General features: G+C 31.8%; 1 protein-coding gene across 4 annotated transcripts in view; it reads left to right on the top strand.

Moving 5' to 3' along the window:
- The window catches only part of LOC118202146 (diacylglycerol lipase-beta-like), a 189,706-nt gene that overhangs the window by 157,993 nt on the left and 11,436 nt on the right, over positions 1–20,277 (top strand). For all 4 annotated transcript variants that reach the window (XM_085810900.1, XM_085810898.1, XM_085810899.1 and 1 more), the window contains exons 8-12: positions 6,914–7,076; positions 7,920–8,329; positions 11,526–11,758; positions 14,511–14,624; positions 17,146–17,258. In XM_085810900.1, coding sequence (XP_085667026.1) covers positions 6,914–7,076; positions 7,920–8,329; positions 11,526–11,758; positions 14,511–14,624; positions 17,146–17,258 — 1,033 coding nt within the window. The remainder of the gene's footprint in view (positions 1–6,913; positions 7,077–7,919; positions 8,330–11,525; positions 11,759–14,510; positions 14,625–17,145; positions 17,259–20,277) is intronic.

Genomic DNA, 20,277 nt, shown 5'->3' with positions numbered 1-20,277 from the left:
CGAAGAGACGCAGCCGAGGCAAACTGCAACGTTACAACGTAGGCGCGCCTTTTGAACGTATCGCCTTTGATATCTTGGGACCTATGCCATGAACTGCTGATGGCAACAAATACATACTCGTTGTCGTTGATTACTTCACCAAGTGGCCTGAAGCGTATCCTATTCCTGATCAAGAGGCTGTTACAGTAGCTGAGGTGATGATACAGCACTGGATTTCCAGGTTGGGAGTGCCTCTTCAGTTACATTCCGATCAGGGAAGGAATTTTACCTCGGTAGTAATCAAAGAACTATGCAAACTACTTGGCATTGACAAGACCCAAACGACGCCATTACATCCCCAGTCGGACGGCATGGTAGAGAGGTTCAATCGAACCATCCTTAATCACCTCTCATTAGTGGTATCCAGAAACCAGCAGGACTGGGACAAGAAATTATCGCTGTTTTTACTGGCTTACCGCAGTGCTGTCCACGAGACTACCGGCTATTCTGCATCACAGATGCTTTTCGGTCGTGACCTTCGTCTGCCTTGTGATCTATTGTTTGGCCGCCCTCCGGATGCTCCTTCATCGTCTGAGGAATATATTCAAGATCTCCAGGCCCGGTTTGAAGTGATGCACAACTTTTCACGAGAGCGAGTCAACTTAGCGACGGAGAAGATGAAGACCCGATACGACACAAGAGCTACTAAACATCAATTCCACGAAGGAGACAAGGTGTGGTTGTGGAATCCGACTCGACGGAAAAGGACTTTGTCCGAAATTACAGTCACCTTGGGATGGCCCGTATACAGTTCTAAACAGGCTGAATGACGTCGTGGTTCGGATTTGTAAGTCTTCGAACTCGAAACCTAAAGTCGTTCATTCCGACAGGTTAGCTCATTACTATGGCCAAAGTACGTAATGTAAATAATTGTAAATAGTATCAGACCATGGTCCTTTATGTTTTTAAATGTGTATTTGATTTAATTTGTATTTAATATTTGATTTGCATTTAGTATTTGATTTGTATTTAGTATTTGTTTTGTATTTAGTATTTGATAGCATTTGATTTGTTTAAGTTAGTTATTGCATTTATTGTTCATGTTGTTTGATATTGTAATGTAATGTTTATGCCTCAGTTGCATTTATGCCACAGTTTTAAGTTTAGCTTCCTGTCCAGGGATTGTACTGCCCGGGACGTGCAGTCATTGGGAAGGGGGCAGTGTTACGAATTTGGTATTTAAAAAGCTAATGTTAGTTCAATTATAAATTAAATGGTTTTATTTCTCGCGCAGTGCAGCGCGTGACGAATATTAAAAGAAAGCTAAGCCGGAAAATTGAAAATACAAGAGCGCGTGCATTAAATAAATAAATATCTCTTTTTGATTTCGAGAAAGTACTGGAAAATTCTAGCGCGTGATTTTAAAATCTTATAAAAGGAGGAAAACATCTCAGTTTGTTGTAGTTGCTTAGTGTGTTGTTGTTTAGAAAACTGCTCTTGTTGATTGTAGCGAATTCGCGGATTAGCTTTCTTTAGCTGTTTTGAATTACGTTCTATTGGACATTTGAGTAGTTAAAAGATAACTACTGTGAGATATTGTAATACTGCATGATAATTTGAGAAGATTTAAGCATTTTTGTTGTGATAATAATAAATTTTTGTTCATTTTTCATCGGACTTGTGCATTCATTTCGTAACGAACCCGTACGCACGCAACAATATGTTAAACATTAATCTGAAGTTTTCAGAATGCAATCTAAAAAAAAAAAAAAAAAAAAAAAAAAAAAAAAAAAAAAAATTAAATTATTTTTGAAATTTTCTCTATTAGATTTTTAGCCACTGTGAAATTTTAATGATATGTTAAACAATAACCTGAAGTTTTCAGAATGCAATCTAAAAAAAAAATTTTTTTAATTATTTTTGAAATTTTCTTTACTAGATTTTTAGCCACTGTGAAATTTTAATGATATGTTAAACAGTAACCTGAAGTTTTCAGAATGCAATCTAAAAAAAAAAAAAAAATTTTAAATTATTTTTGAAATTTTCTTTACTAGATTTATAGGAAACAATTGGTCGAAAAGGAATACCGGTTTTGTGGACTTTTGAAAGAGCATAAAGCCTAACGCAATTAGTAATAGGTGGAATAAGGGATATCTCGGAAATGTCTTTAGTAATAGGTTCTTATTCCACCTATTACTAATTGCGCTAGGCTTTATGCTCTTCCAAAAGTCCACAAAACCGGTATTCCTTTTCGACCAATTGTTTCCAACATAGGTACTGCTTCATATCCGTTGGCCAAATATTTAGTTTCCAGATTTTCTCCTCTACTTGCTAACAATATTCACACTGTAAAAAATTCTGTTGAAGTCATTGATAAACTTAAAAATATTTCTCCACTGCGTTCCATTATGGTTTCATTTGATGTCAAATCACTGTTTACTAATGTTCCGGTCGAAGGAGCACTAAATTGTCTTGAAACTAGGCTTCGGGAATTTCACTTCACACATACTGAAATTAATGAGTTGGTTTCGCTTGCTAAAGTTTCTCTAAGTCAAACCCACTTTGTTTTCCAAAATGCATATTTTCGTCAAGTTGAAGGATTGGCTATGGGTAATCCTCTCAGTCCGGTACTTGCTGACATTTATATGCACTATTTTAAGATGAAATTATTTGATAAACTATCTTTTCGTCTTTGGATTCGGTATGTTGACGACACTTTCGCACTTTTTGACGGTTATTAAGAGGATTTATCCGAGATTCTATCTATTATGAATTCAATTGATCCAGCCATCCAATTCACTCTTGAAATTGAATCCAACAATTCCCTCCCCTTCCTTGATATTCTTATAATCCGCAATGAAACTGATTTTAGCACAACTGTGTACCGTAAACCCTTTGCAGTTTGTTTACCACCCCATGCCAAGTCATGCCACCCTGTTAAGCAAAAAATGGCTTCTTTTTACTATTATGTATTCCGCGCTTGAAGTTTGTTGCTCTGAATCTTTGCTTACCAATGAACTTAATTATTTGAGAGCAGTTGCGATTGACCATGGTTTTTCTCCCGTGATTATTGATAAAGCCGTTAAAAAATTTTCAGATTCCCATCAAAGAAGACATTCCACTGTTAGAAATAATATGAATGACCTTGTCGTGCTTCCATTTTATCCTTCTGTTAGCTATAAAATTGCACGGATTCTCCAGAAATTCAATTTTCAAGTCGGTTTCTCCCCTATTAATAAAATTCACCCTTAGATTCTAAAAGATTGCGTTTCTGTCTTGAATTCTTGGGGAATTTATAGTATATCGTGTCAGTGTGGTTTAAGATATATTGGCCAAACAAAAAGAGCGTTGAAGTTTCGTATCAAGGAATATGAATCTTATGTCAGAAAAGGCGAAATTAACAAGTCTTCAATAGCGTATCATAATTGAACATTTAACCATAATTTTGACTTTGGGTTTGCAAAAATTATCCAAAAGGCTTCTTCCATTGGTGAATTGGATTTTCTTGAGGCTTTTCACATTCACAAAGATTTAGCAGGTTTAGTTAATGATTTGAAGTCCAATCCAGTCCTTCCTAATGCCTTTAAAATTCGACTATCTTAATTCAGTTATTTTTGCCGATAGATGGCGTTACCTCCTCGCGTTTGGTACTACCAGAGGGTATAAAAATCCATTCAGTGGTTGCTTTCCATTATTTGAAGTTCAGATTTTGAGCTCGAATCTCAAAGTGAAGGTGCATTTGCCCCTCGCTCCCTATTTTAACTTCGCTGATTTTCCTTTATGCTTGATCAGATAGCCTGGCTCAGTAAAAGTAGGCGGCCAGTGCAACTCTGATTAAAAATCCAGTTATAACCACGTGCAGTGCTGATAAGGACCACGTGTTTCTGAGACTCCTTCTCCTTTATTTTCTTCTTTCTAGGTATTTCTTTCTTCTGATGAGGAGGGACCTTTAGCTGCCCTCGAAATCGATTGTTTCATTATACCTACGCTAAATACAAGGTTGTTTTTACGTTTTTGATTGTCACATTAGCGTGTTTCTCTTCTAGTCTAACTGTTAAATATTTAATGAGAATTTGAAAGATTTATTAGTGGCGCTGTTCAGTTTGTTCAGGGTTCAAATTTGTTTTATATTACATCACCAGTAAAATTTTAATTATTTGCTGGTGATCCTATTATCTGTCAGTTTTAGAGTTATAAACAAATTCATCTAACCAAATTAAGTACTAATACTACCATACCGAGATCTCTAAAGTAATGTTATAAGTAATTCTGATTTTCTGATGAGAGTCTCTATATTCGTGAAATAATGAATACCTGCGTTTTTAATAAATTATTAATGAATTTAATTATAATATATTTTCTTTAAACAAATAAAAAATTAAAAGCAGTTGTGCGTTCATGAATGGATTGTTGTTCCGTGATTGCACTTGATGGTGGGTGGAAATTAGGTTCGATGATGTACAAGACCTGGTGGTTGTTTTTCTTTTATCATTTGCCATTTATTGCTCCAAGTGACCAACGTCACTTTTACCAGACGTGTAAATATTTCGAAGAAAAATTGGAGTTGTGGCTTTCCGAATAATTTAACAGGAAAAAGAAAGAAACCTAGGTTGTTTTAGACGCACAGTTCATTAACAGTGGCGCCATCTGTTGGCAACTTATCGTATGTATTTTAATTATGAATAACTAATATTACTATCTTTCTAATTTAATGAATTAAACAACAAACAGTTTTAAATTAAGTTAAAGCATATTCATAGTGTAATTCTATGACACTTTATAATTTAGAAAACAGGTATCTAGAGTACACGTTATAGTAAGTGAAAGTGTTTTCAAATCAGTGTTTTTTAATTGAATATAGCATATTTATTTGTTATATCGCTTCATGAACAGAGTTCATTTCTTCGGGCACCTGGGAAGATTCCCTATCCCAATAGAATGTGTAAATAATTGTTATACCGCGTTGAAACAACAAAGCATTTCTTCGATTTTGAGGTGACATCCATAACAAGACGAAGGCCTTGACCTCAGTACCACCCCCCCCAAAAAAAAAAGAGATTTAAAGAAAATAAGATAAATTAAATGAAAGTCTAAATTATATTTAGCAAATATTTTTATATTATCGATGTTTATTTATGAACGAGGATCAAATTTCTAAATTTCTGTTTACTAATCAGGAATCGTTACAAATGGTGAGGGCGTATCGGACTGCGAAATTTTAGAGCCTAAAGAGACACTGGACTGCAAAATTTTCGAGCCACTGAGATTATGTCAGATAGCAAAAAGCTTATTCCCGACCCTGTTATTAGCTACTTCTCTCTAAACTCATTATTTGTAAAAATGAATTATTTTCGAATACTTAGTAACTGAGAAAAAATTGCGATTCTAAGAAACTTTTCGTTTTTAGCGACATTATTTGCTTATTTGAGGGGAAGAAATGTATCTTTACTATCGAAAATAATACAGTACTTAAGTATTAAGGTAAAAGTTACTTATGGTGTGTAAACTGGTGGTCTTCGAGAATGTTTTTAAAAAAAGATTCCCAAGCTATCGATATACTATATAGTAATTTGGCAAACATTATGAACATAGGAAAAGAAAACATACTTTATTAATTTAAAATACAAATTTCAATTGTAAAAAACGTATTACTTGGCACATTAAATAATAAAACGAACTTTTCCCAACATTTTCCTGTTATTTTTTGTGATATGCTGCTCTCCAAGTATACAACAATTTAACAAAATATCAAAGAACTGCAGAGATATAGCATTGCGCAAAATACGGTAACATTGGGTATCTACCAACGCATCTCCTCATTGTTCCCTATAGAGACTTTGCGTCAGTTCTGTGTTCCTGAAGAAATTTTATCACAGTTTGTTTCATTATTGGCATATTTCATAAGCACATATTTTAAAATTAAGTTTAAGGTAAAAAAATATCACGATTTGTTTATAAAAGCCATTGGAATACAACAGCAAGGACGTATGCAAAAATGCTGACGTTGTTTGGCTGAAGGATTGTTATGAGCATTGGGTGCCTGAAAAATCAAAATGCGTATGGTTGCCAGAGTTTGGCACATTCTGAAAATTTGGCGGTTTCTACTAAGGTGGTTGCGATAATACGTAAACACCAAGAATGCCATATAATTATATGATAAAATATATATAGTGATAATTTCGCAAGTTTACGATTGAAAATCATTCTTCAGTTCTAGTTTTATGTGATCAAGGTATGGCCTTGAATTGTGACAAAATATTTCTTATATATTTAATAATAACGTCATCTGATTAAATATAAGAAATTAAATTAGTCCTTTTTCGTTTATAACTGTAAAAATTTGCTTAAAAATGTATGAACTTTTCTTTATTTAGTATACTGAATATTTTAGGAAGCAGTTTATTCTAAAGTGATGCGAACCAGCTGAATCTCATGATTATCTTTAAAATATCTTTTTACTGATAAATATTGTTTGGTTCATTTTATTTTTCAATGACTACTTTCTCTTCTTTCAATGTAACTATCTTGTTTTTAAGAAATATTTCTCAGTTTGAATGACACTTAATAATTTAGGAATGGACATAGTCGAAAGATATTTTATTTATTTTAAAGTTTAATTTGTTCCATGTTAAATTTAATTAATTTGTTTAAAGTTTAATAAATTCCATTTAATTTGCTTAGTTGCTTAATGGTAAGTTCGTTTCAGCTTAACCTTATATTACGATCTGCGCTTGGCGTTTAGCATTAAATTTCGAGAAATCCGATCATTTATGTATTGTTTTAATGTTCAAAGATTATATTTGAAGATTTCTACCCAGCCTAAATAGCTTTAGGATTATAGAAAGTTATTAAGTAATACTGTAAAACATTTTCTCTAAATACTTCAATTTTTTTTTTTTTTTTTTTTTTGTGTGTGTGTGTGTGTGTGTTTCAGACGGCAAGAAGTTGAATCACTTCCCACCAGACAATCTTCCATCGTGGATGAACCTCCAGCTAGCAAGCAGATACTTTGATATAGGCTTGGGTGTCTTTGGTTGGCCGTGGTATATATACAGAAATTTAACATGTGGGTGCTGCCATCTATTCAGACGTCTTACGTAAGTTATTTGAAATTTTTCGTATAAGTAAATGGAGCAAACGAAAACAAATTCAGTTTGAAAACGAGGCTGACTAGCATTTCAATTTATTCTCTAAATACATATTATAGTAAGAAGTAAAAAAAGTATTTCTGCCCTTTTCTTGAAAGCGGAAATTTAGAACACGTACAAAATGCTTATTGATGGTGGGAAAATGTCATTTAAGCTTATTATGCAAAATCCAGACAGAAAAAATCACAGACTTCACAAGCAAACGAAAAAATTAAAGCGACATATATTTATTGAAACTGCCTTCCATGTAATTGTTTTTTGAGAGAACATATCAGAAATTGTGTTTAAGGTACTACCTTTGTCATGTGACATTTAAGAACTAAAGAACATAATAATAGAAACTATCGCTACGAGCCACTACATAAACTGGTCACAATGAAACAGGAATAAGATTACCCACTGGATATTTCACACATAGTTCTCATACTGAATGCTTGCAAGGACATGTGATTTGGAAATTGTTTAATATTTTTTCTTATGTTTAATTTATTCGTTAATGACTTTTATTCCTGCAGCCTTTTGTAGCTGAATTTTTTAATGCAAACAGACATTGTAATAAAACAAACAAAAACAAACATTGTAATTCCGCAACAGCTATACGTAGCTCTTATTTTGCTAGAAGACCAAAAACAATAATGTTTTTTTGCTTTTCTTTGTTTTAATTTTAAAAATGTTTTAAAACGAGTCTTTTTTTTTTTTTTTCCCTGCATATGTTGTGGACAATTGTTTTTACGTTTCATGAAACCTGTACATCGTTTTGACAAAATATTCTAATGACATTTTATCTCTTAGGTGTTGCTTCTATTGCCGAAAACGATCCAGCAAAGTACTGGGGGACAACTGCTGCGGTTGCAACTTAGCTGGTCTGGAAGCAACGACTGGTCTACCGTATGAAGACCTTGTCCACGTTAGCTTCGTAGACAAGGTCTTTGAAGTGCCTTTCTTTATCACATATGATCACGAAACTTCTGCTATCATTATTTCAGCTAGGGGAACTATGTCTATGGACGATCTCTTGACTGACGTAGCAGCTGGTTTCGCCAACATGGATGATCCTGGCTGTCCACCTGGAGCTCTGTGCCATGGAGGGATGCTGAGCGCTGCACGTGAAATCAAGTGCAAACTTGAAGAGACAAATATTATAGATATAGCGCTGAAAGAGAGGCCTGGATATAAAGTAGTTGTAACAGGGCACAGTTTAGGTAAGTAAAACAAATTACTTTATGAGCTTGATACCAATTGCATAAAATGCATATATGTAGAAGGCGTAATTATTACGCAAGAATTTGAATCTCCTGATGTGAAATTTTCAATCTTTAAGATATTCCGGAGCTTTTTATATTCCGATGTCTAACACCTGAAATGTAAAATTAACCTGCATATTCTTAAAGACTTTTTTATGCAAGACGTAGTGGGTTCCACCAACTGCTTTTCATATAAATAAATGCTAGATATTTGCGTGCTTTAAAACACATGTATCTAATAATATCAGTAATTTTATTTGCATACTCTATACTACCATGAATCTAGCTCCCTAATAAAATACTGAATGGTTTTCTTCTGTGTTCAAAAATTGCTCAGAAAATTCTTGTAAGGCAGTATAAAAAATTAGTGTCCGTTATCTTCGGCGTGAGAACTGTCCGAACTCACATACCTGCCTCCTAGCTTCTGACGCTTCAGAAAGAGTGTGTAGTCTGCTGCTTTTGGCGTCTATCATAAACTGACCATTGAATCGTTCTGAAAACGACAACACTTCAAACCCATCTTGATAAAAGTAAAACGCAGAGTAAGAGGATGAAAAATCTGACAAAAAAGGTGGTCGTAGGTTGTCAGTGATCTGTTTCTGATTTGAGATGAGCTTCTTTAGCCAAATATCTTTTTCTTAGCATTGCGATATTGTGTCGAATGGCTTAAATATCCTGTAACTTTTTTTTATTGCAATACGAACTACGTTGTCTTAGATGATATCACTTAATACATTCCTTCTACAGAATGTGGTTTAACACCCTAAGACAGACAAATTAATTGTTGTTAGTTTCAAGCACATGAGATGATCTTTCCGCGAATTTTTTGAACAGAAGGGTATAGCAATTTGTATTAAAATCGCATCCATGAAAGTATGTGCCTGTGGTGCTCTATCAATTCGTTTTCAAGCCTTAACAATTTTTTTATGTATGAGTGTGCGTGTAATTTTTTTATTTTGTAGACGAAAAAAAATGTAACATATACTAAATATTAAATCCATTCATTTAATATTCTGCTGATTTCCTAGTAGCATTTGTCCAGTGGAATCTATGTGAAATATTACGTTTTGTCCCACCTTCTGTAAAATCGCATTGGGAGAGGGCGCTACAACATTTATGACGTACGTGACTATTTGATTTACCTTTTGCGGATCTTAGTCTGTTCCTCTGGATAAGAATCGCTTTTGCGAAGCATCTTTATGTACTTGCAAACAAATAAGTTGAAGCCAAAATGTTGCAATCTTAAACTATTTGACGTTTGATACGCTTTGAGTTCTCTAAATAAAAAAGATATATTTAGATCCTACAATTTAGAATAAAAAATGAAAATAAATAAAATAAAATAAATGTATAATGCTAATATTATCTCTGTCTTTTTCTCTTTTCAGTACAATAATGATACTCTCCTATTATCTACCGAAAAGGTCATATAGATAATAATTTTTATTCTAATTCTTTAAATTTTTCCTTAACGAAGTTTCTCAAATTGTCATTTGCAGGGCACCTATATTGCTACAATCTCATGCTTACATATTTATCATCTGTAGACCTTTTCTGTATATTTATAAATTTTATGCTACAGCATCACTTTATCCATATAAACTGATGTGTGACAGTGTATAATGTTTGTGTCACAGCTGATAGCCAGACATTCAGCTAATTATTTTGTACTTTGATAGATGTATATTATCTACAAATTACATAATTTTTTCCCTGATTAAATACGCATATATTATCAGAGATTCGCAGACTAAAAGAATGGAAGTAATCTATAAGCAGTCCTTGGTAAATATTGCCACTGAGTGAAACATGAAGCTGGTATCCTGTAAACGGATGTGAAATGTTATAGGCATCTTTTCTTATAAATACCTCTACAGCCTCACCTCCTCTTTTCCTATAAATACACTCCTTCCTATAATCATCCACAGCAGTTTCAACAGTAGGATCGGCAAATCGAGAGTTTGAGCCCCAGTTTTTCCTAGACTCGGTTTTTCTGGTTTTTATTAGTTCTTTCTTGTGTATTTAATCAAGATTCTTCTCACTTACTTAATGAAGTACGTATTCTACTTATTTTTGCGTAACTTATTTCTGTTATACATACACGTATTTTTAGTATTATTCTAGACTTGCAATTGAAATAATGGTAATGATAGTTCGAACACTCGGTTCTTACCCGCAATATTTTTCGATAATGGTGAAAAAGGTTCCTTTTATTGCTTTTCTTTCGTAAATCAGCAGTCACAAGAAGAGATTTTGGGCAGCAAAACATAGTATATTAAATTTATCTTTTAAATTCAATCGATCTATTATAGATTGAAAAAATGCGAGATATAAAAACAATTAACGCATTTCTTAAATATTTATTTTAGTTTTTTTAAGTAATGTGTCTAATTAGTTTGAATTATTTGGATTACGGCAAAGCTCTCGAGAACTATCGGCTTAAGGGGACGGATGGCTTCGGAAAGAATTTTCTCAGGGAAAGTGAATCGTATACACATTACACACGAGGGAAACCACACAAATGCCCATGCAGCCAACCCATTCGGTGGGATTCGAAAACCTGGACCAAACTGCCAGTATTCAGTGACTTTAACGCTCGGCCGCTAATGATGTGTCTAATTGATACCAGTTAAACTGCATTTAATTTATTACAATTCTACTATGTCTAACTCATAAATATTATGAACTTCTGCAGTTTTGTTGTAATTAACAATCGACGTTTCGAACCCCATAACTTACGCAATTGGTTCAGAAATTTTTTAATATTTTTTTAATAATTGTATCTTTTTAAGCTTTTGAATATTTTTAAAATTTATAACATTTTTAATGGTGTGTTTATAACTTTTTAATTTTTAATGGTTTCTGCCAACATCTGTTTTTTGAGACGTTAGTCGAAATCTTCACGTTGTTTTGTTTATTTATTTTAATGGCAGAAGATTGGGCGATATGTTCTCCTTCTTTCTGAGCACTTTCCTAACCATACTTTGGAAAGCGTCCTTCCTACATTATATTCTGCTGTTTGTGTCCAAGTATTTAGTTCTTTTTAATAATTGGTAAAAATAAAGTAAGGAATGTTTTACAGCTTGTTATTTATTATAAGCTACTTTGCTTTTAATTTCGCTGTATTTAATTAATAAAATTGTCTTCCAATTAGGTGCATCTGTGGCTTCTATCCTTACTTTACTTTTGAAGAATTCGTATCCAAATATTCAGTGTTTTGCTTTTGCACCAGCACCTACTGTGAATAAAATAGCCCTTCCGTCCACGTTTGATAATGTGTTTACTATAGTGTATGGAAATGACAGCGTAGTTTATCTTAATTACGAGAATATTAAGTACATGGTAGTGGAAATGGTAAAATGTTTGAAGAACTGCAATTTACCCAAGGTGAGTAAGCAACTTCCATATTTTTAGACAGACACTCTGATGAATATAATGAGTTTAAAATTATATCTCTAATATGGATTTCAAATATTCTATTAAAATTGTTAGGATACTTCAAATGTTTTAATTATGAAATGAATATTCCTAAGCTCGTTTTAGTTTAAACGTTTTTCAAAATATGTAATATGTGATAAAAAGTTCGTGGATATCTTAAAGTATTTTATTTATGAAAGGAATATTTCTAATAGCGTTTTAGTTTGGCTTAAAAATTTGTCAGTAACTGGTCAAGAAAAGTTTATTTTAGGTTTACGAAATACAAAATAGGTTTACAAAATAGGTTTACGAAATAGTTTTTAAAAAGTAAGCTGGGTAGAATTTAATGCAGTATACTTTTAAAGGCCGAATTCTTAAATAAAAAAACATTAAAAAATGAAAATATTAGGAATTCCCCGTGAGGAAACAGAAAGTGCAAGAAAAGTTTTCTGAGAGAAGGAAGCTTAAAAAAATTATTTATCTTGCTGAAGATGCCAATAGGAGCACTAGGCTTTTTTCTTACTTATTGCGTGCTCCACCCTTAGCGCACTAGATGGTAAAGAAAGAATGCCCCGTGGAGGATTTTTTTTTAAAGGAAACTGGCTCGTATCCACGTTACACATGGGGGAGAATAAATAAAAGCGTCAATGTAGCCAGCCCGTTCGCTAAGACGCGAATCCTAGACCCCGAACTACCAGTGTTCAGCGGCTTTTACCCCTCAGCCGTTTTCGGGCCAGCACTGTGCTTTTAAATTTCGTTATACGATCAACCAATATTCTTCCATCAGCCCGATATCTATTAATTATATAGCTTAACATTTCTAATGTTCTAAAATATGTCTGTTCGCATTTTACTGAATGCTTAACCCAGTTCCAAAGTATTTTTTTAAATTTTTAAATCAAAGTCTGCTGATCAAATACCATTTTTGGGAAATAAATTTGTTCACTTCCCAGCTGGTATATTTTCTTCATTACCATACGGTGATATCTAAAATGTGCTGGGTCTTAAATGTATTTTTTATAATATGTTCCAAATATTTATTATATTTTAACTAATTGTTAAATGCAGTGCAATCATCAGTGTGAATAATTTTATCTAGAATATTATATTATACTTCTTGTGCACATAGGAAATTATTATCTGTAAGACACTGTTGTGTAGTTTGGGTGTATAAAATATTGAAAAAAATGTTACAAAATTGAAAAGGTCTGTATATAAAAAATATGCAAGCACTTGCTTTAAAGAGAATTGTATTACTATATTTCAATAAATGTGCTTCAATAATTTGTTATGTATATTATTATTAATCAATAAGTGTTAATAAAAGCTCAGTATATGTTTCTAATTCTGCCATTGAACTAGGATGAATGTTTTTCAAGTGGGTTTTTTTTTGGGGGGGGGATGCATTTGGTCCTTAAAGTAGACAGATTTGAGTAGCACAGTATTACTTGTATGTAGATTTATATTTATAATGTTCTTGGAGATTCAGAGAAATCGGAACAAATTGGCAAACAAGAAGTCATAAGTATCTGAAACATATGAAAATATAGGTCTACTTTAGCATTTATTGCTATTAAATAAACTAAATCTGTCATAAAAAAGTTAAAATTTACCAGCATGTTAACACGGAAATTCTTGCAGACTTGACATGGAGCCACTGGCATAAAGATAGCTTAAATAGAAGTTAGTATAGAGATAAACCAAAAGGTTAGATGTAATAAATATTGGGCTTTTGAAATATTTCCTTTGCTACCAGATTAAAATTTTAGTTCAGAAAATAATAAGACTTTAAGAACTTCATAACACTTTACCAGCAAACAGAGAATCGCATGTGTTCTATTACGATATGGGCAAATTAGAGAGGGGAAGGATTAAGTAATTCTTGAGTACAACAATGTAACATATAGTAAGCTGCAACTCTTGTATAATGTTTTCGTTAATATATTTTCTAATGATTTGTTGATTTATTGCTTTATTTGTATCTTTACTTCTCTATGCCCAGTGATTTTGCTTTTAAAATTATGAAATAAAATAAAAGTAAGGTAAGAAGGATCTTAAATTTTCAGGAACCTATCAAACTCTTTAACGTGAGTGACTGACGAAAGGAAGGAAAATTAAATATTAAAAGTTTTTAATGAAAGTGAAATACGAAGTCTGTGTTTAATAATAAATTTAAGAATAAAGTTGTTAAAACACTTTTATATTCCTTAAGATAATACAAATGACATTTAGTAAATGAAATGTATAATTAAAACTCTTAAATCTTGACGTTGATTTTTCTCAATATAATTTGATAAAACATTGTTGAGTAACAATTCAGATTTTTAAAACTTCACCAGAATCTTTTGAAATCAAAGAAAGTGTGGTGAAAGGAAGTTTATAACAAGAGCTAACATAGAGAACATTAAAAATGGGATGATAAGCTTTTCAGAAAATTAAGAATATGGTGCTCAGGATTGCCTTAAAGTAAAAAAATGCAAGTCAGTTGAAATTCCAACAGTTGCATTCATTTCCGTTAAACGTTAATAAAACAAATCTTTTCAAAGTTTTGAGTTAAAATATTTAAGTTTTTTAGGCTGATTCCGAAAGATTCGAAAGAATAACAAATCGCGAAGATTCGAATTTTCGAATCTCAGATTTTTATAAGGAATCGTAGGATTCGAAGATTTAAATGTTCCATTGTTTGGAAAAGTAAAAAAGGGCTTATTTTACTTTTTTTTAGTACAAAGTATTCATGAACTATCCGGAGCCAGCGGAGATACATAATTCAAATGAGAAAAGTGCAAAAATTGATAAAGATTCGAAAGCTAATGGGACCTGCAATGAAGGAGAATGTGTGAGTAAATTTTATCATTTTTTGCATTGTCATTTTTTTATAAAATTTCTTTTCTCCGTGTCCTCGATATTTTGAATGCGAAAAAATATTTCAGGAAGTGTAATTAATTTTTAAAATCTTATTCATTTTCTGTAAAATAAAACATTCCAGTTGCCTTAGAAATATAAACAAATACGATTTAGACTTTTATTTTTCTTTGCTGTTATTTTGCGTCTAATCCGATCAATGTAACAGTTGTTTTGTAGTAAGCAAGTATTTAATAGATAAATTGTGGTAAGTTGTGATATTAAACATCCCTTTTTAATATCATAACTTACTATAATTAATTTCAATTAAAAAAAACATGAATGTGAAATGCGCCTATTTCTAAATACTTGTTAAGTACTAATTTTACAATTTTTGCTGCAGGACTTTTCTAATTTAAAAACTAAAGTTTTAGCCCTAATAGATTCATTACAGTGCGTTGGGCATAAGCGGGTAAAATATACTCCTTAAATACTTATTCCAGACGTATATTTCCAAACAATAAGGTTTCTAAAAATAAAGTAGAGAATTTTGTTAAAACAAAATACGTTTTAAAATGCAAAATTAATTTTTTATATTGTCCTCATATAAGTCTAAGTACTAAGAAAGTCTAAGATGTTTTAAGTTTAAGAGGAAAGTAAGTAAAAAGTAAATGTAAGTAAAATTTTCATTACAATAGATGAATTAAATTCAAAAACTTCCGCACGTTTCTTGAGAAGTTCAGGGAGATAGGAGCAATAAATAATTTTTTGTGATCAGGTATATAATTTATAAGTATTTGTTTAGGTCTTCTTTAATCCCAAACAACGTCATTAATTAATTGCGACGCCTTCGTTAATCACCAAAATGAGATACGCTTGTTTCGTAATTGAACACTGAGGATTAGAAAATTTATGGATTTAATTTGGGTCGAAAATATGTTTTGAAAGAGATTAAAATCAGCATATTTGCTTTGCACACATCTTCATATCAACATATTTGCATATTTCTTCATGAAATTTGCACAGACCTTCTAATGTGATATTGAAATTTTAATCAAACCTTACGTCCGTTTGGAAAGAATTAAAGAAATGTTTTTTACCGACTCAGTCAGCTGACTTAGCTACCGGGAAAAAACGTGTGCAAAATGTAGAAACTGTTATTAGTATGTAGTATTTAACCTTGTTACTTTGGAGTCTTCCCCTCCGTGATGGTATGTAATTCCGTTTGGTTCATGTCTGTGGTCGGAAGCTATCATAGCGGTTCACTCACTAATAGGAATAAATGAATGCAACGAAGTATTTAAAGTAGGCATTTTGTTAATATCTATGTTTTCGACATTAATACTCATGTGAGTTAAAAAAATGCTATATTAACCTAACCATAACAATAAAATTAAAGATAATTTTTTACCGCTTCAATTTATGATTTGTTACTCAGTGTAAAAATGCTGCAACTAAATCATATTTGTGCAACCCCCAGTCTATAGAATGTCCGGGAAGTCTTCTTTCGTAGGTCACAGGGAGCTAAGTCAATACAATTTTAGTTTATTTATTTAGAATATATTACACCTGAGTTCTTACATATACGATCTATGTATCCAGTAGATCAATATGTGCTTCATCTTGCTAATCTTCTGATTTATAGCTTCTAATCTAATCTAATCTGATTTATAGCTTCATCTTGCTATAAAAATATTATATATATACGGCTCCATACTGCTGACCATCTAAAGGGGTTACCTTTCGAAAGGCTTCTTGCACACTTTCACAGAATTCGTCTGCCCTGTATAGATGATGAGAGACGTATGACTTTATTATGTTCACAATCAGCTGTCCGGTCTTCTTGGAAATCATGTCAGTCCCAAGAAGTGATGGATATGTTCAGTTCAGACCATGCCCAGTTCAGAAGTTCAGAGGTTTTTCATTAAAAAAATCACGTACCTTAATAGCAAAATGACACAGTTCTTCTCCATTATTCCCTTATCTTGCAACTGAAGTATTGGCCACGTTTGTAAACATATGTAAACAAAAATACCCATATACATATTTGCAATTAAAGCAGTGTAACAAATAAAGCAGTGTTGCTAGTATAGCTAAATTTACAGTGACATTGCTCAGTGTAATGCTCAGATCTAAGGTTGCGGAGACTTCCCGGGAACTTTGCAGATCATATTGATCATACGATCAGTAGATTTATCCTCCAAAGCTTGAATGTTTCAAATGTAATAGTCTTATTGAATAGCAGTGTAAGAACATTAATCGACTTTTATGTTTTACTAATTGAAATGCATTCAGTGGGTCCAAATTTATCATGAAACAACTGTCTACAAAAGTACAAAACATTTATAAAGTAAAACATTTACTTTGTATTCATTAATATTTTATAAAATAAAGTTCTAAAGCATAAAATGTACTGTAACTGAGGTACATGGAGTAGGGCGCAGCAAGTTATTTGCCTTAAATGTACAAATATTTTACACTACACTTGAAACTAAGAATAATATTCTTCTTTACAGTTCACGTCAGGTAGCCAGTGTAATGCTGAATATGGTGGCTTGAGTGCGCCGTTTGTAACTGAAAGTCTGTATGTTGGTGGCACAATATTACATATAAGGCTGACAGATGATGGGTTCGTATATTTATTATTTTTATTAAGAAAGTAATATTTTAAAAATGTTACCTTTTTGCGTTTTGTCCATTTTTATTTTATATATATATTATAAATAATGCAAAATAAATTAAAATAAGTAATTTCTTTAAAATCCATCCCATATTCAATTCGAAATTAACTATATGCAATAAAAATAAATAAAAATAAGTAAATAAATAAAACAAAGAAAGGAGCAGTGGCAAACTGCATGAAAGGGACAAAAACGCTAAAACAAAAAATGGAAAACAAATTTATGTATTCCGATTCATCATGATCAGGGGGAAGGTGCAAGGAAAGAAATGAATCAATCTGTCTATTTCTGAACCAAGTTTAATACTTAAAATTATCTCAGAAAATCAGTCAAAATAATCTGTGTCTTTATCAGTCCAACCTCTATAAGCTGTAACATGTAATGAGAAAAATTGTAAAGTTATAGGATCAGAACTATACACAAGATTAAAAATATTAATTTTGAGCAGATCGAGTACAAGAAACAAAATATTTAAATGCAAGCAATCCAATACATGAAAAGATAATAACATATGAAAATTTTGAAACCATACAGGCTGGAGTAATTTTTTTTTTTTTTTAATTATAGCACGAAAGTAAAAAAAAAAAAAAATCTAATAACAATTATTTGCAATTTTAGATGACCAAATCAAAAACACAAATATTTGTGAAACTGAAGCAATTGGGCACAATGAAAAATATAACAAATGAAAACTTGATCCAAAAAAATATAAAATAAAACCAAAAATAAAAAATAAAAAGAAGAGGTAGTTCTTAAAATCTGTAATATTAGAGCAATTTGGCGTTTTTTTTTTTTTTAATGTTTTGTGTGTTACCATTATTTATTAAATATCATGTTCTTCGCATTTAAACCATAAAATTCAATTCAACAGCGATATCGTATGAGCATATCTCCAGAATTTCTGATACACGGTCTCGCACGCTGGAGATGAAAATGTTTTCTCTGTGCTATTGCTCTCTTTGAAATCGTTGAGTTTGTTAATAAAAAATTCATTAAAGTGTTACAAAATATGAAATCGATAATGAAGCAAATTTCAAATTCGGGCTTCCAGATGCCCATATTCAGTGGAAGATTACATTATTCAAAATTTGATGGCTCTAGGTACCGTTGTTTTATCACAAGGCGAGAAACATACATACATTTATGCAAATTCTTCGTTAGTTAATTTCTTTAAATATAACACAGGTCTCTAATATTTGGTGGCACAATTTGAAAAGTGAACCGACGCAAAATGCCAAAACGAAATTAATAGCCCTTCTGGGCTAACAAAAAAAATTAATAAATAAAGGTAGAAAGCGAAAGAATATGGAACTCTCTGAAGCAGGCTTTCTTGAAACTTTGAAGCCGAAGTAAGCCATTTTGTTAATTAAAGAAATAGATAATTATTAGATAGTCTGTTTTAAATTAAAGTTATAAAAAATTGGAAAAGAATACTTAATTCAGCTATGTTAAAAGGCCGCCAGACTATGCCGGCATAATGGTTTGGATATTGATCATGAAAAACTGCAGTTTGGTGGTGAAAGTATAGTATATTTAGTTCAACAACTGCACTTGAGGATAGTCATTTTGATGAAATTATGCGGAATTTTATTATCTGTTAGCATTTTAATTGATAAAACTAAGATCTTTAGTAAAATCATTGTTGTTATTTTGATTCTTCTTGTTTCATTAATATTAGTAACACTAAAATTGTTGTTACCTTTGTCAATAGTGGTAATAATAAATAGATTTTTAAGCTCTTTACTATTTTTTTTTTTTTTTGAAGCTCCATGTAGTTAAAATAGGAGTTATTTTTTCATTGCAAAACTTTTGTTGCTCTAATGTTACAGATTTTGGTGTTGATGTTTCAGATCAAAATAAAAGAACAACTTTTATTTTAATTTTATATTTTTTAGAATAAACTTTCATTTGTTATTATTTTTCTTTTCATACGTCGGATTGCTTCTGTTTTCTTGGACCCGATCCACTTAATTTGAAAGTATTTATGATTAGATTTTCAAACTCTTTTGCTTGTTTATAATTTGGATGTTATAATTTAAAAAAGAAATTTTTCCTCCGGCCTGTGTGGTTACAAAATTTTTATATTTTATTATTTTTTCATATTCTGGATTGTTTTTTTAACACATTCCGTTTTAGTCAAAATAGATACTTTCTAAGCTTGTAAATGGTTCTGATGCTATAATTTTACAATTTTTTTTCGCTACCTACTTTGGCCTGAACGGGACGGTACGATAAAGCAAGAAATTACTTTGATTGATTTTCTGAGACTATTTTAAGTATTAAACTGTAATTTGCGTCTTTGTCATTTCAGAAACAGGCTGATTTATTGACTTCTTTCGTTGCACCAACCCCCTGATAATGATGCAGCGAAAGACGTAAATTCCTTTTTCATTTTTGGTTTGGGCAATTTTTGACGCGTTTATGCAATTTGCGACTGTGCTTCTGATTTTTATTGTCGGCGTATGGTTTATTTCTAAGGAAATTACGGGGTTAGATTTTAAATGTTCTTTATTTTCATTTATTTTGCATTATTACCACCATTTGCTGCTGCTTTCAGTGAGCAATTAGATTAGGTTTTGAACTGCTTTTTACATTATTTTTATTTATTTACACACGCTCAGCTTATAATATATATAACCATCTATAATTTATTGAATTCGAAAACAAGCTATATATACAAAATTATTAAATTTCGAACTAAAATCACAAAGACATGAAAGAAATGAAATATAAAACCAGTACAATGCCGAAATCTCCCAATAAAATATTTAAACAGAGCCCATCAATTCAGTGCTTTTTAACCAGAAGGAATTCCGGAGAACAATAGAAGTACATAAAAAGGAGAAAATGAAGAGGAATGCAATCAAAATCTGATTCAATGCTATCAAGAGGAGGTAGATCAGATTTCAATTGAAGTCAACTTCTTAGAAAAGCCACTGCATTTCTTGTATGTGTGTCGGGATATTT

The sequence above is a fragment of the Stegodyphus dumicola genome, chromosome 2, assembly GCF_044657685.1.
Source record: "Stegodyphus dumicola isolate Sdum_Otavi_A_Nest chromosome 2, ASM4465768v1".
NCBI classification, from domain to species: Eukaryota; Metazoa; Arthropoda; class Arachnida; order Araneae; family Eresidae; genus Stegodyphus; species Stegodyphus dumicola.
This window is presented reverse-complemented; position numbering and strand designations above follow the sequence as displayed.